Source organism: Aquarana catesbeiana, linkage group LG03 (genome assembly GCF_042186555.1).
Source record: "Aquarana catesbeiana isolate 2022-GZ linkage group LG03, ASM4218655v1, whole genome shotgun sequence".
Classification (NCBI taxonomy): Eukaryota; Metazoa; Chordata; class Amphibia; order Anura; family Ranidae; genus Aquarana; species Aquarana catesbeiana.
Window position 1 is genome coordinate 624,690,359 of NC_133326.1, and position 16,015 is coordinate 624,706,373.

At 39.4% G+C, this 16,015-nt stretch overlaps 1 protein-coding gene across 3 annotated transcripts in view; it reads left to right on the forward strand.

Annotated features, from left to right (window-relative positions):
- The window catches only part of PCP2 (Purkinje cell protein 2), an 87,860-nt gene that overhangs the window by 53,935 nt on the left and 17,910 nt on the right, over positions 1-16,015 (forward strand). For 2 of the 3 annotated variants that reach the window (XM_073622374.1, XM_073622375.1), the window contains exons 2-4: positions 3,363-3,462; positions 8,620-8,746; positions 11,762-11,922. In XM_073622374.1, coding sequence (XP_073478475.1) covers positions 3,363-3,462; positions 8,620-8,746; positions 11,762-11,922 — 388 coding nt within the window. Of the gene's footprint in view, positions 1-3,362; positions 3,463-4,306; positions 4,471-8,619; positions 8,747-11,761; positions 11,923-16,015 lie in introns of those variants that run through there. The other variant, XM_073622376.1, reaches the window with a different exon arrangement.

Below are 16,015 nucleotides of genomic sequence, written 5' to 3' on the forward strand. Positions count from 1 at the left end.
ATGCACTATTTATCTTTAAAAGTGTTTCCCAGCGCTAACCCTTTCATCCAATTTATAAATTGCTCCATTTGTAAATTTCAAAAGCCAGTATAATGGAAAAGTAGTGGTTAAAAAAAAGTACTTGTGGGTTTGACTAATCATTTTTTTTGTATAATTCTCCTTTAAGGGGGCATGGCATGAGATGTATCTTATGCCTACATCATTTTGCTAATAGGTGTCCCTTACTCCCATCTTAAAAAGTTAGGAGGTATGCAAGCTTGCTCAGATATATCCAACTCAGCCTCAGCTAACTTGCAATCCACTATTGGCTCTAGACACGAGTTTGCTCAAAGATTCCCCTCTCTGTTACCCATAGCTGCAGTTCAGGATACTTTGCTTCCAACTGTATATCAGTACCCTGTCTCTAATAGCTGCACATCTCCTGCAATTAATCTATTGAAGACTCCCTCTACTGCTTCATTGCCCTTGGCAAGCCCTCAGAAATCCTCCTCTGCAACTGTTACCCCTTTTTCACCATTTCACTGTGCTGTTGCTACTCATCTATAAGCTGCACAATCTGCTCATAGCCATTCAATCACTTGCAGGATTCTAGTGTTCAAACCTATAAAGAAATGGACCTTTTTCCCATCCCAAACAATTCTGCCTCTATCCACTCCTGCCAAAGTCCTCATTCAGTCAGATCCTGTAAACCTATAAAGAAAACCTACAAAGAAATGGACGTTTTTCCCATCCCAAACAATTCTGCCTCTATCCACTCCTGCCAAAGTTCTCATTCAGTCAGATCCTGTGCTAGTTCCTGCTGATCAGGTCCAGTCTCCCTTCATGTCTGCTGATTAGGTCCACTCTGCCTCCATGCCCGCTGATCGGGTCCAGTCCACCTCCATGCTTGCTTATTGGGTCCAGTCCAACTCCATGCCTGCTGATCAGGTCCAGTCCGCCTCCATGTCTGTTGATCAGGTCCAATCCACCTCTATGCCTGCTGATCAGGTCCAATCCACCTCCATGCCTGCTGATCGGGTCCAGTCCACTTCTATGCCTGTTGATCAGGTTCAGTTTACTTCTATGCGTGTTGATCAGGTCCAGTTCACCTCCACGCCTGTTGATTGTGTCCAGTCTACCTCCATGGCTGCTAATTGGGTCCAGTCTGCCTCCATGCCTACTGATCGGATCCAGTCTGCCTCCATGCCTGCTGATCAGGTCCAGTTCACCTCCATGCCTGATGATCGGGTCCAGTCCACCTCCGTGCCCACTGTTTAGGTTCAGTACACCTCCATGCCCGCTGATCGGGTCCAATACACCTTCATGCCCGCTGATCAGGTCCAGTACACCTCCATGCCCTTTGATCCGGTCCATTCTGCCTCCATGCCCTCTGATCCGGTCCAGTCTGCCTTCATGGCTTCTGATCAGGTCCACTTTGCCACCATGTCTGCTGATCCAATCTAGTCTGCCACCACACCAGTTGTTCTGGTCCAGCCTGCCTTTATGCCTCTCACTCCAGTCCAGCCAACGTCAATCATGCCTGCCAAGTCCATGCCAACTGCTATAGTCCTGAACTACTGAACCACTTCAGCAACTATGAGTCAGTTTACTCTTGACTCAGCTACAGTTCTGACTTCTGCCCTTTCATATTTTGGGACTATCAGTACCTTGGCCTAGCTCTATCATAATTACATCTGCTCAAGCCTTTTATCCATCCTTGGGACATATTGACTCATTCAGCCAAGTAGGGTCCTCAACCATTTGTAAAAACTTCTATGCATCAAGCCCATGTTTCAGCCTCCCAGTCTGACTCTACTGATTTTCAACCTACTACCCAGTTTGACTCCATGATATACCTTCTGCTATCCAGTCTGATGTCACTGATCCCCTAATTACTGTCCAGTTTGACTCCATTGATCATGTGACTTCGCTGATCCTCGGTCCGCTGCCCATCCTGCCTCTGGTGGTTTAATGCCTGCTGTTCAGTCTGATGGTCTGGTGCCTGCTGCCCAGCCTTTCGATTTGGTGCTTGCTGCCCAGCCTGCCTCTGATGGTCTTGTGCTCAGCCAGTCTTGGGCACCAAGTAGGGTTGCACAGATACTGGTATCGGTGCCAATATTAAGTATTTGCACGGTGCCGATACCTGAAACCCAGTGGGGTTCCCCTGTTGACAAGGCCCAAACAGGAACACTCACAGATGCCAACAGCATGTAGCAGAGCAGGTATCAGCTGACAGTGTCTGTCTGGAGGGACCGAATGCGGCCTGGCCATTCCAAGCCAAATTGGGAAGGTGGCCAAAGAGAGTGCTGAGCCCCAAGCTTTCCCTACTCATCTGGAACCTTTTCTTGCCACTAATACTCTCCCTGACAGACGGGGGACCTGTCCCTACACTACCCACATGCGAATTCCAAACCCAGGAGCCAGGGTCTTATATAGACTCTGCCACATCTAAGATGGCCACCAGAGTCACATGGGTGGCCAGCATCCAATGGGATTGCAGCCCCAGTGACTCAGGAAACCATAGAGGAACCATGTTAATTTTGACTTCCTCTCCCTCTGCACTGCCGCTGCGGTTGAGCACCACCTGCAGTGGAGACAACAAACTGCGCATGTCTAAAAGTGCCTCACCCTACCCCAATCTGTCTGCCTATTTTCTACTTTGTCTACCTTTAGGTGATCCCTCACCTACAACTGAACATTTACTTTCTCCATGAACTCATCTCCTCACATGTATTACCTATTTGTGCCACTTGCCCTTCTCTTTTAAATTATAAGCTCTCTTGAACAAGGCCCTCCTAACCCTCTTGTTTTTAATTGTGTTGTAACTGTACTGTCTCCCATTATATTGTAAAGCACCGTGTAACTGTTGGCACTATATAAATTCTATATAATAATATTAATAACATTTTCTGGAAAGGCAGTTATGGACCAGTACCCAGGGCAACAGACACCAAGTAAAAAAAATGTTCGAATTTGAAAACTTTCTCTTTACTTTGACTCCCTCTTCTGGCCTCCTCTGTACATTTATGGAGGAATTTATTAAAAGAGAAGTATGGGAATAAAAAACAAAAAAAACAAACATACATACTCACCTAGAGGGCTGCAGCACCTATCCCAGCTGCAGTTGTCCCCTGCCGGCTCTACACCAAGAACTGAGTGATCAAGAACCACAAATCGCTCAGTTCTCGGGTCTGCTCTGAGCAGAGAGTGATGACTCTCAGAAAAAGAAGTTAATTAGGGCTGATTAAGGTTAGCTAAAGGTATAATAAAGGTAAAATAGATACTTTTTCAATACAAAATTAAACTTTTTTTTTCACTTGCCAGGTTGCTTTAAGGTGAGAGAACCTGTTTTTAATCTGCTGCAGTTTCACTTTCTCTTACAGGTCTCCTCTCCTCCCACCCTGTGACTGGATAGTGAAAAGAGAAGCAGCTCATCTATCTGTCACTCAGCTTTCACCTCCTATTAGTAAAGGGTCAATAAAGGTAAAATAGATACTGTTTCTATACAAAAGTACACTTGTTCTCACTTGCCAGGTTTCAGCACACTGACCTGGCTTATTGTGTTGCTTCTCCCTCCCCTTTCTGAGCTCTGCTGTACAGCCTGTACAAAAGGATGGAAAATGCTGTTACCACATCAAATTTGGATACTTACCCTGCTTGCATTAAACATACATTTTTAATGTAATATTGAATACATTAAATATAGAGCTGCATTCTTATGTGCCTTTGGGACCTGACCAGAGTTCAGTTTTACATAGAGGAAGAGTGATTGCACCAAGTCAGCAATAGTTCCCTCTAGTGGTTTATCTACAAATCTCTATATTTAATATGATAACAAAAATATGTCAAAATATGAAAGCCATGTTAAAAATTACTTTACAAAAAAAATACCTCAAATATGTTCTCAGTGTTCCCAATCCAACAATTAAAGGTGTTGAAAAGAGTACACGGTATACAGCAATTGTATAGTTTATTCTACGCTGTTTACAACCCTGCCTCCAGGGGGTGTTGACCCTGGTGCATATAGAATATCTATATGCAGATGTGATGCATGTGATGTGTATGTGTATGTGTATATATATATATATATATATATATATATATATATATATAAAATATTACCTTTATACATATTTGTACAAATGGCAGTAATGCCTTAGCACTGCCATAAACTCAGAAATATGTAAACACACAGATACACATATACCCTCTGCTGCACTAACAATTATCCCAGATAATCTTAATGGGGGATTAACCAGCTCCTTCCTGCAGATGGGGCCTCCCTTATTATGAGATGATTTAATGATCTGCAGAAGGGAAGGGAGGGCACGATGACCCCACAGGACATTTTATAGGACTGCACAGCTGATATGGGCACATAAGTGTTTGCTTAGAGAAGAGACTAAGAGCAGCATTATGGATCCTGTAGATGGAGCTGAAGAGGACCAGGCCAAGAAAAGCCCAGTGGAGGAACCTCAATCGGCGCCTGTGGTGAGAGGAACATTCATAATGCCTGGGGGTTAGGGAGGAGGGTGGATGCGTAGAAGAGTCTATATACAACCCATCTCGGGATTTACATTCTCAGTGTGTAGGCGAAAGTACTTAATGGGGTATTATGAATACTGAGTCACTGCACAAACTATCAGTTGTATATTATGTTTGTTTGTTTTTTTCATATTCGTCAGGAATTACCGTATTTCGAATCCAAATTCTAAGGACAGAATATTTTGGAATAATCTAATTTTAAAAAATCTCCCTTTTAGGGAGAACATTTTGGCAAAGACAGGGCAATGCCACAACCCTGAGCAGACTGCTGGTATGCAGAAAGTCAGAGCTAGACAGTAAGTTCTTGCATTGCACTTAGGAACATTTTTAAGCTTTTGTAGAAACAAGAAAATCCACAAATAGGATATTCTAAAAACACAAATCTCTCAAACACGGCAGCTTTTTGTTCCTAAAGAAAACCAGCAGTTTCGAAAACGAAAACAGACATTTGACCAAGCTGCTATAGGTGACATTAATATTTATATATACTTATATAATGGTGTTTTAAAATACTTAGCATGATAAATTGCAGGGCACATGCCATACTTCTCATAGTTAAATAGTATATTTATTTGTACAAATCTGTAGATATTAATGAGTAACTATTGTGAAGAAAAGGACCAAGAGACTTGGTTTAAAAAATAGGGACATTTGACATTGTACAATCAAGTGCATAAATAGTCCAAATTACCTATAGTGGTCTAATAAGCTTGTGCTAGCCTTTGAGGTATAAACTGTACTCAATTAGTGATCTTTACTAACAGGACTCAATGGAGTTGATTTATTAAGGCAAATAGGCTGTTCACTTAGCAGGGGGATTTTTCCATTAGCTTAGTAAATGAGGTAAAGCTCTGCTGACTTCCATCATCCAATCATGTGGAAGTAAAAATATGTTGCTTGCACGTGATTGTGTATGCATTGCAAAGTGAATTTTTGTCACATTTACAAAACTAAGGGAACTTTCCCTTGCAAAGTAAAAATTCCCTCACAAAGCAAAAAGCCTATATGCCTTTAGTAAATCCACCCCAATTTCTATTGAGACAGTGGAGAAAAAGAGTTTGAGAAATCTCTCTTTCTCTCTCTCTCTATCTCAGAGCTGAGAAACATTGTTAGTGCGTAAAACCAGTCATAGACAGAGCAAATTTATTTTCTGCAACCACAGTGTTGATGGGGGAATACCTCTCACAGAGCCATTGTGTTCTCTCAACAGGAGGAGTGGGGGGGGGGGCGTCTCCGCCAGGAGAACACAGTAATTATTACTAGCGGTTATTGTAGCCACTAGCATTAATCACATGTAAAATCCAACAGGCTGGTTATACCCAAGTTGATCGATTTATTAACTTGGGTACGTTCAGCCTGCCCATATATGTTTCGAATCCCCGGCCTGTTCCTGCTGAACTGGCTGAGATTCGAACCATCTATGGTTGGCTTAAGTCTCACCATGAATTGTAAAAGAGGACCAGTGTTTGGTGTCCACTAAGAAGGTGAGTATAAAGGACAATCTGAGACAGTGGACCTGTCAGAGTAGACACAGATGTTAAACTTGCTCATGGACAGCTGATGAGGAGAAAGAAACTTTAGAAGTCATGTAGACCAATTGTCCCAGAAGAAAAAAGGAGCTAAGCCAAGATGTTGGTAGATTACCTTTAGAAACTGGAAGAAGAATAGATGTGAATATAACGGACATCATAAGTTGGGAGGATGGTGGGAATAGGCAACACCATCAGCATTGTTATCTACAGCTCTATGGCCGAATTCCTGCAGGAATTTGTATTGCCTAATTGTATGATTATTTGTATTATAAGTTTAAGCCTAAGAGGATCTAGGCCACTCGTTGTAATGGGAATCCTCTAGGGGACTAGGGGGGTCTCCTACTCTCCTTATCTTGTCAGTTTATTTGTAGATCTAAGAAAAGTGTAACCTGATTGATATTCATTCTCATGTGGGTTGTTAGAGTTTATACTGCTTGGGTAACAAACTTTTTATGTACTCTTGGTATTAATGGGGATCATATATTTTCAGAGGCCACCCAAATATGGTTTGAAGGTCCCAGAAAAAAAAAGTTGAGCACATCCAGTTTATATTAACTTTCAGTGCTTTCAGTTTAGGCACAGGACCACCTTAGCAGAAAAAAACCTTCCTTACATATCATAGTTGGGGGGTTTCACAATGAGCAGAATGAGCAGGCCAGTGCAGACTCCAGCTCTAGGTATATATAAATAACTTCTAGTAAAGCTGAAAGAGCTAAACTAACCTGTGTGTTCTTTATGAGCCTGTATGGAAGTGTATGGAACACGTCCAATGCAAATGTCCCTTGGACTTTTGTGTAACCACCAAACTGGATTCTTTCTATTTGTAGAAACAGTGATCCTTCTACAGAAGGCTAGCAGATCACCCCATTTCTGCTCCTTTTATCAATACTAAGCCCAGCAGCACTATGGAGAATGCTAAATTTAATATATAGAACTGGTTAAATAAGATATCTTACTCTTGAAAACATGATAGGGTCATACATTGCCAGATAAACTGCATTGACCAAAAAAGAAAAAAGCTTGCACTTTTTACCATAGGCTTGTATAATGCCTACAAAACTCCTAACTTGATTCATAATTGTTGTTGGTTGTTATCATAACTAACAAAGCTAAAACACATGTTATTTGCAACAATTAATGCTACTTTCTTGTTACTGTTACTTTAAGCACACTAATTGCTGAAAATAACAGTTGCTGTAGCTTAGTGAATTGAGCCTAAAGACATAATTCAAGGTATGTGAACCCTCTACAGGAACTCCTGGAAAAAACACCAAACTTTTTTCTAATGAACTCAATAATTATTCATGTAGAGTTCTGGTCCTCATTCCTATAATTTTATACAAATGTTGAGTTGCAGTTTGGGCAAAGAAATAACATAACCAGCAAACAGCAGCATTTTTTCAAACACCTTTTTGCACTCCAATAATTTAAAAACAAATTATAAAAAAATATAAATGAAAAAGTTTGAGGATTGAGTTAGAGGCTTGAGGTGGTACATACATGGGTGCTCATTGGTTTACTGGTAATTTTTTATGGGGTTGCATATAAGAGTAGGTTTATTTGTGTGTGAAAAAGCTCTTTAAAATCTTAATAACATAAAAAGTAGACAAAAGTAGAAAAATAATGGACAACTGGTGTCTCACAAATGAATTCATTAAAATCATGCAAAAACTTTGCTAACTGTATGTGAGAACCTTGGTTGGCCACTTCTGTTTTCTTGCACTGATGTAGCAGAGGAAAGGCAGTGTTAAACCATACTCTATATGGGGAGTGTTTGGGAGATCACCCAACATCCTTTGAGAAATAAACCATCATGTTGGGTAAAAAAAGGGATCCATTGAAGACACGAATACATCAGTATGAAGAATATGCTCTCCTCCTACTCAGCTACCTCCAGGGTATAGAACACGTAGCATTTTGTATCATCACGCATCTAGCTTTTAAAAATGCAGTGTGAAAACCTATGGGTAATTGTGTATACGTAAGGGAATGCCTGCTAGCCGGCAGATTAAGAAACCTCTGAATGTGCATGCTCTGGCTAGGCCCTGTACTTGTACAGGTAAATGACCAGTCCTGACTCTAAAGCCCCATACACACTATTAGATTTTCTACTGATTTTTGTCTTCAGATTTACCAAAACCATGTAGTGCAAGGGCATGCCTGATTGCATACAAATTGAAACTCTAAAGGTTCGACCTCATATTATATTGTTTTGGTAAATCTGAAGACAAAAATCTGCAGAAAATCTAATAGTGTGTATGCGTGTGTGCGTTGGTTGATCCAACAGCCAGCAGGCATTCTCTGACAGTACCTGTTCTTTAAATGGGGATGGAAGAGAGCAGGCATTTAAAGACATGTTTCATGATAGAAATATTGGGGTTGCTATTGGATGGCCTCTTAAAAATGCTAGTTCTAGCTCTGAAGTACTGACACGAGATACAGCTGGAATATTAGAGAATTAGCATTACCAGGTGAGGGCCACCAGCTCATGTATTTCATGACAGGTTTTCTTTTTTTATTTAGTTGGTAAATTAACAAAATGTGTGCATGTTTCCAATTGCAGGAAGTTCCTCAGGAGCAGGAAGGCTTCTTTAACCTTCTCAGCCATGTTCAGGGGGCACGGATGGATGAGCAGAGATGCAGCATCCAAATTGTGCACAGCAAAGGGGATCCAGATGCAAAAAATAGCAGTAAGTGGCCTCCAATATATAGACCCTGATGTGCTTGAGTGTATTTTTTCCTTTTTGCTTTACATTACGCAGTCTTGTAAATTAAATGACAAATGTTAAATTTCATATTGTTTTTCCTGCTTTCTAGTTTGGCTTTCCAAGGGTAGATTTCAACAGATCACTCATTTTATCTCATTCTGCATGCACTGGTTCAAATAAAAGTGGCCAGGGTGGTAAGATGAGCAAATCCGCAAGGGAACAAAAGTTTATTTTACCTTTACCAAAAGCATATCCAGTTTTCCTGGGATCAGAGATGTTCTCTATTGAGGAAAATTGGGAAAAATGTATTCTTAATTGTCTCTGCATCCTGCCCAAAAAGGAAAATGCAAGGGGTACCTGTTGTGTTTGCTGATAAACTTGAGTCTCAAACACTGGAACCTCCAGCCTAGAAGCAATTTCTTTACATAGTCTCTCATATCCATAAGTTGGATTTGCATGTGTCTTAAACTCCAGTTTTTAGCAATATAGGTACTCCCTGAAATCCTGAAATTGGCTTTTTATTGTTCAAATGTTTTGTTGAAGAAAATAAAAAAACATACATAGATAGCAAAGAGGCAACAGAGGAAATTGGCTTTTTCAATGAGGAGACAGGGATGCATTCAATATATAGCCAAAAGTATGTGGACACCCCTCCAAATTATTGAGTTCAGGTGCACGAGTTTGTTGTGGAGGAACTCAAATGGCATGCAGTGAGATGCCCGACCTCAAAACTACTGAACACTTCTTAGGTGAGTTGAAATGCCAATTGTGAGTCAGGTTTTCTCATCCAACGTCCGTACCTGAGCTCATAATCTTTTGGATGAATGAGCACAAATTCCCACGGACAAACTTCAAATTTTTTGGAAAGCCATCCCATAAGTTGTTATAACCATAAGGATAGGGGTTGGAAGGTAACTCCATATTAATGCTCATGGTTTTGCAATGGAATCACCTATCATATAGGTGTGATGGTCAGGTGTCCACAAATTGTGGACATATGGTATAATAATAAAGATAGCTACTGAAAGTACACTTGTTAATTAAATACACAGCTCAACACATCTGAGCTTACTGGTTGTCATCGGGCTTCCCTTTTAATACTGTTATCCGCTGCATTGAATCTTCTCACTTATCTTTCCTCCACACAAAAATAAATAATATGTTCACAAAAATCACAGGTCCTCTTTTCAGATTTATCTTAACTTCAATACTAATTTAAGGTTGCTTATTTAGTGAGTCTCTGTCTCTGTAAGCCAGATGTTTCTTCAAATGCATGTGTTTTACTATACTTTCTATTTAAACACAATTTAAGCCTGTTTGGGACATACTGTACTTTCCCAAATGCATACAGCCTTAAACATGAGTACTGCTTGGTACAGTGTCCAGCTGCATACAGCCACTGAGCATTGTCATACATTTTCACAGGCTGCTGGCAGCGGGACTGAATCCTGTGCCTCCTAGGTGCCCTAAATTGCTGAGGTGTGCATGTAGCCTAAGCTGTTAGAAACTCAACTCTAGAGTCTTTGTTGTGTTCTTTGAAGATCATTGAGAATAAATGTCTTCACATTAAAAGTACATAGAGAGAACATGGAGGCTGGTAATGGACTTTAATAAAAAATAAAAATGTAAAGGTCCATCAAATTCAAAATCATAAAAAATGTGTCCCGGAGAATGTACTACAGAATCCAGCAAGTTGTAGTTAGTCACATTTACCTTAACTTGATCTGTACTATTGAAGCTGTTTTTGGACCCTCACCTATGCAGATTCCTAATTTCTGAGCTAAAGAGCAAGCCCAGCTGAATGTGACCTAATACTACTAACTATACCATGACTTGGATAATTGAGTCGGAGAGCATTCAGTTTAAAAATTGGAAAAAATCATCAAAATTGGTAAAATTCTGCCCCAGAGATTTTAATAAATCTCAGCTAGACGTAGTAAGTTATAGTCAACTGGACTTGATCTATAATGTTGAAGATGTTTCCCTGCTTATCCAAATAACTTCCTCTGCTCTAAACACAGAAATGAGGAAGCCACTTTAATAAGGGGTAAAACGTTATTAGCATTACAGAACAATTCCAGTGAATGTGACTAATTACCTCTAGCTATACCATGACTTGGATAAATGAGAACCTTCATAGAGATATGATAAACCCTAGTTCATCAGTTTACATTTTTATCTTAGAAGAGTTGACAAATTTTCTTGACTACAAGATTAATGGATAGGTGTCCTAGGCCACCCTGAAATATTCTCGATGACCACACATAACATTTCTTATAAATAAAGAATCCAGTTTGATTTTAAATACAGTTTTAGCCATGGCACCTCCATGTACTGAGGAATTTTTACAGCTTCACCATTCACTATCGTAAACAACCCTTTCAATCCTCATGGTAAAGCTGTTTTTCCTCAGTTGAGGAACCTAACCTAATGGTTCTTTTTCTTCTGAATGGTTCTTGAAATGGAAAATTAATAGGCTGACTCCCTATAATGACCATGGAAAACCGTATAATTGATGTAATGAAATGATTCTGATGGGAGACATGTATGTAAAAAGGATAAGCATCTCCTTCAAGACAGACTAAATGATTTAAAGGTAGTTTGAAGATAAGCACCTACTGAGAGGCTGTCTTAAGCAGCACCAATAAGAACTGAGAGCCACATGGACCCCTAAGCCATTGGTAGGGACTACTGCGGCACAGGGATAAAAGTGTCATCTATTAGGCATTCCTTTATGTCTAAAATATGTCAAAACAATTTTGATTTTATTACACGATGACTAATGGTGTTAACTGATAACGGTGTTCAAAAAATGGTAATAATAATGATAAATGAGCATGGTTAACGCACATAATCCCAGACAATCAGAAAAACCATACCGACGAATTCTAAATATCTTTTCACTGCCTCAAATGTCATAAACAGGTGCTGTTTAAGGATTCATTGCTGACTATTGTGAATATTAAAATGACAATAAACCCTTATTTTAACTCACAGCTCCGGTCACCCCTCCTCCTGAAATGAATCATTTGATGGATATGTTGGCACAGTCACAAAGTCGGAGACTGGATGATCAGAGAGCAGAGTTCAATCAGTCTGTTGGATGCCCAGACACCATGCCTACCAGGAGAGTATCACAGGACAATGGGGCCCTGAAGGTGAGCAGTTGGTACAAGCGCTGGTAGACAACTACTGCTTATGTGCCATCTCATGTATCTATACCAATCTTGTCATTACTATTAAATTGCACAGTAGTGGTAGTTAAAAAAAAGACAAGAATTGTAACCACACACATCAAGCTAACATAATGAGTTTTCATTTGGTTTATTTTTTATGTCCCATTTTTAACCTGTATAATTAAAAAAAAAAGAAATAATATATAAAAAGGATAAAGGTAAAAAGACTCAAGGGCTTTTGATAAGCTAACAATGACCCAACCCTGAAATGGTCCCCTTTTCAGCTTATATAAAAGTAGCACTGTTACCTAATCAGCCGTTTCCCAAACATATGGTAAAATCTATTCTTTCTTTTGTACAGCTATTTATATAAAAAGTTAATTTGTAAAATTTTTATATTGAACTTTGATATTTTTTTTTACAAGTAGCTTTTTGGACATTTTTGGACATCTTGTTCCTAAATTACATATGGCCATTTTTAGGGTCGAGTGAGACCTTCAATCACTTTTATTAGCCTAGGCCGGGTATTTGCCGCCAAACTGTTCTTGTTCCTCTCACAATGTGTTGGCCAAAATGACAACGTAATCAAAATGTGACCTTACAAGTGGTTGACGTATGTGAGCTATATAGTATCATCATATCTTATCTTCCTTCTTATACATCCTAAGATTTTGTTTGCTGTGGCACAGTGAGTGTTGCTGCTGCCCGTTAATTGATTTTCCCAAGCCATCCCCTTAATGTGTTTTTCACCAAATGTATTCAATGCAATGTATAAGGACTTTTGGTGATATTACAGATAATTGATTTCTTTGGTGTAACGGTCTAATCCCATGAATAATAGTCAAAGTCACATGAGTGGCAGAGGTAGAGAGGACAGACAAAAACATTTTTCTCAGGCTTGTTTGGTGCAAGGTGAATTGAGCTATTGTATAGACATTTGGACATTGTATTAGACTCTATACGGCAGTGGTTCTCAACCCTGTCCTCAAGTACCCCCAACAGGCCATGTTTGCAGGTTTTTCTTTATCTTGCACAGGTGCTTTAAATCAGTCAATGGCTTGGTATTTTGGACAGCTGTTTTATCTAAGAGAAATTCCCAAAACATGGCCTGTTGGGGGTACTTGAGTACAGGATTGAGAACCACTGCTATAAAGAGTTAGGCTGCAGTGTAATTAAGCACCTTAATGTGGTAGTAAACCGCCGCAGTTAAAAAAAAAAAAAAAAAAAAAAAACACCTGTAAGACTAGTGCATAATGTGCTAATATGCATTGCATACTAGCACGTTATGAAATACTTACCTTAGAACGAAGCCCTCCAGCGGCGCGCTGTCACCGCTGAGAGGGCTGACATCTTCACCCAGTCTTTCTTCTGGGTTCACGGGCTCCAGCGGTGTGAGTGGCAGGAGCCACAATGACGTCAATTCCATGGTTCTGGCACGAAGCTCTGAAGGTTTGACGCGGTATGCCAGACCTTCAGAGTGCATGCGTCGGTGATGTCACCGGCTGCATCCAGGGTGAATATCTCCTAAACAGTGCATTTTTATAAGATATTCATTTTACCTACAGGTAAGCCTTATTATAGGCTTACCTGTAGGTAAAAATTACAAAGCGGACTTTAATACCACTTTAGGCTTCAGAACCAGAAGCAAGCCAATAAGATGTGCAAAGTTCGGTACTCGATAAAGGTACTTTACACAAAGGTAAATCAATCCTAAAATGTCATCAGACCACTTTTGTGTCTAGGCTGAATATAACTGAAAGCAAGACACTATTGGTGAATAGGGGAACATCCACATACAATTAGTGTCATATTTACCAAGCAGTTAATCTGACATTCATCAAACATTCACAGCAGACCAATCTTCCTTGTGAATTTGTTTTATATGTTAGTGATTGATTTACAACCAGTGAATATGTATTGTAAGTCACCTTTGCTGTTTTTATTTAATATATCCTTTCGTTTTAAAATGAACCTGCACTTCAGTTTACACTTTAAAGGTAAATGCCTCTCTTAAAGTAGACCACTTGATGCCTACCATTACATATAAGCTTTATGGAAATTTATCAGAAGAAGAATGATACTATGTCGGATTCGGGATGTGAATTATTTGGATAAAGGCTTAAATTATGCCTTGTGTAGGATAGGAATGTATCAAAGGATAGAATTAGGCTTTATTGGAATTCATTCAAGGATTCAGTTATTTTCATTGTAGGAGAAGAATTTATTAGATGAAGGATGATAGTATGTCAGTTGTAGGATAAGAATTAGAAGTGAGGAAACCAATTGGCTGTATGACAAAACATCTTCAACATTACACAAGTCCAGGATGTGACTAACTACTAATAGTTAAAAAGGATAGTGTTTCCACTTATTTACAATAGACATTTTAGTGGATTTATATTGTTATGTCAGGTGATAGATACAATTTTTTCAGACAAAAATTTTATGTAATGTCAAAATATGGATTGGACATTTTTTTCAAATGAAGGATGACACTATGCTAAATGATAGGTGAACATTTATCAGATTTAAATGAAGGATGGTATATCAGATGATAGATGTTTTGAAGATGAAGGAATGAGGTTTTGTTAGGTCAGGTGCAAGATGAAGGATTATAAATGCAAAATGAGGTAAGATTGCACTATTGAGGTTATGTTGAACGCTGGAAAAAGTTGAGTTGGGTGCAGAGGGAAGCATAATGTTTAATATGGATACCTTAAAGCAGCCTTTCTCAGCCAGGGTCCTGTGGAACCCTAGGGCTCTCCAGAGGTTGCAAGGGGTTCCTTGAGCAATAAGAATGTTCTGTCTCTCACATAAAGTAACCACTAACAATGATTTTTAGTCTATCTGAAAGGGGGAGGTGGATTAATCCCAATGACCAGAAATATAAGAATAATTGTTCACAGGAACCATCACAATAATGTACTGTGAGCTGTAGATATAGTAATTATTAGCAGGGTTTCCATGAGACTGGAATGTTATTAAGGGTCCCGCCATGTTAAAAGGTTTAGAGATAGGCTGCCTTAGAGCAAGTACCACTTACTTGTCCTCCCTACAAAGCACCCTCTGCAAATGTACAGCAAGTCAGCAACCAAAGCCATATTTGCACTCAACAAAAGTAAGGTGTATGATGATGCATGGCAATGTGGACCAAAGCAGTCATGCAAGTTCCATTCTCCCAATCTGTATTACATATATCATGTACCATATAATAATGAAGATTTTACTTACTATAAAAAAATGCTCCACTGGATTATCAATGTTTACTATCATGGGCTACCTCTAAATAGTTTACTAGTTAAAATACAGACTTTTCTTCAGTGTTTTTGTGCAACAGGTGGACCTGAAGAACATTAATGATGCCTCGCCAGAGCTTTAACAGTGATCTCTTCCTAGGACACTCCGATGAATACCACTAAATTAATTATGTTGCCTAAATGAGCAACAGAATTCCATCAGTGTTCTCTGGTTTTAAAATATTATTTGCTCTCAAATGATTATGCCCAGAAGTTCCAGACTGAGCCTTCTAGGTCTATCCATGTAATATACTCAAACTATGTCATTTGGTTCCTCTCAGTTCAGTGTCATGTCATCGTGCATATAAATATGTTTACCCATGGAAAAATTAATTCCCTAACCCCAAGGTTTTTAAATGCCTTAATGCATGAACTGATAATGACCCTATCTGGTTGTTCTGTCATTTCTATTACAGACAATGAGATTCACACATGCAGCAATGGAAAGTGTGTATAACTGGGGAGGGGGAAGGAACATTACAGTGTTCTTAAAAATATATATATATATCAATGGTAGGGTTGCATATGTAAGCATAACATTATAGCCAGATTACCCCACTATACATCATGCATACAATGTTGCTAAACACTGCTAGTCTCCAGTCTAGCCATGGAACATAGCAATTATTAGTAAACACTTTTTCTCCTCATGCTTCTAAAAGTCAGGTACATATGGAAGTACACTAAATGGTAATGTACTATGTAAGGTGTGAACACTCCTCCAAATGATTGAGTTCAGGTTCACAAGCCTCGAACTGGAGTGCTTTGCACAGAGCCCT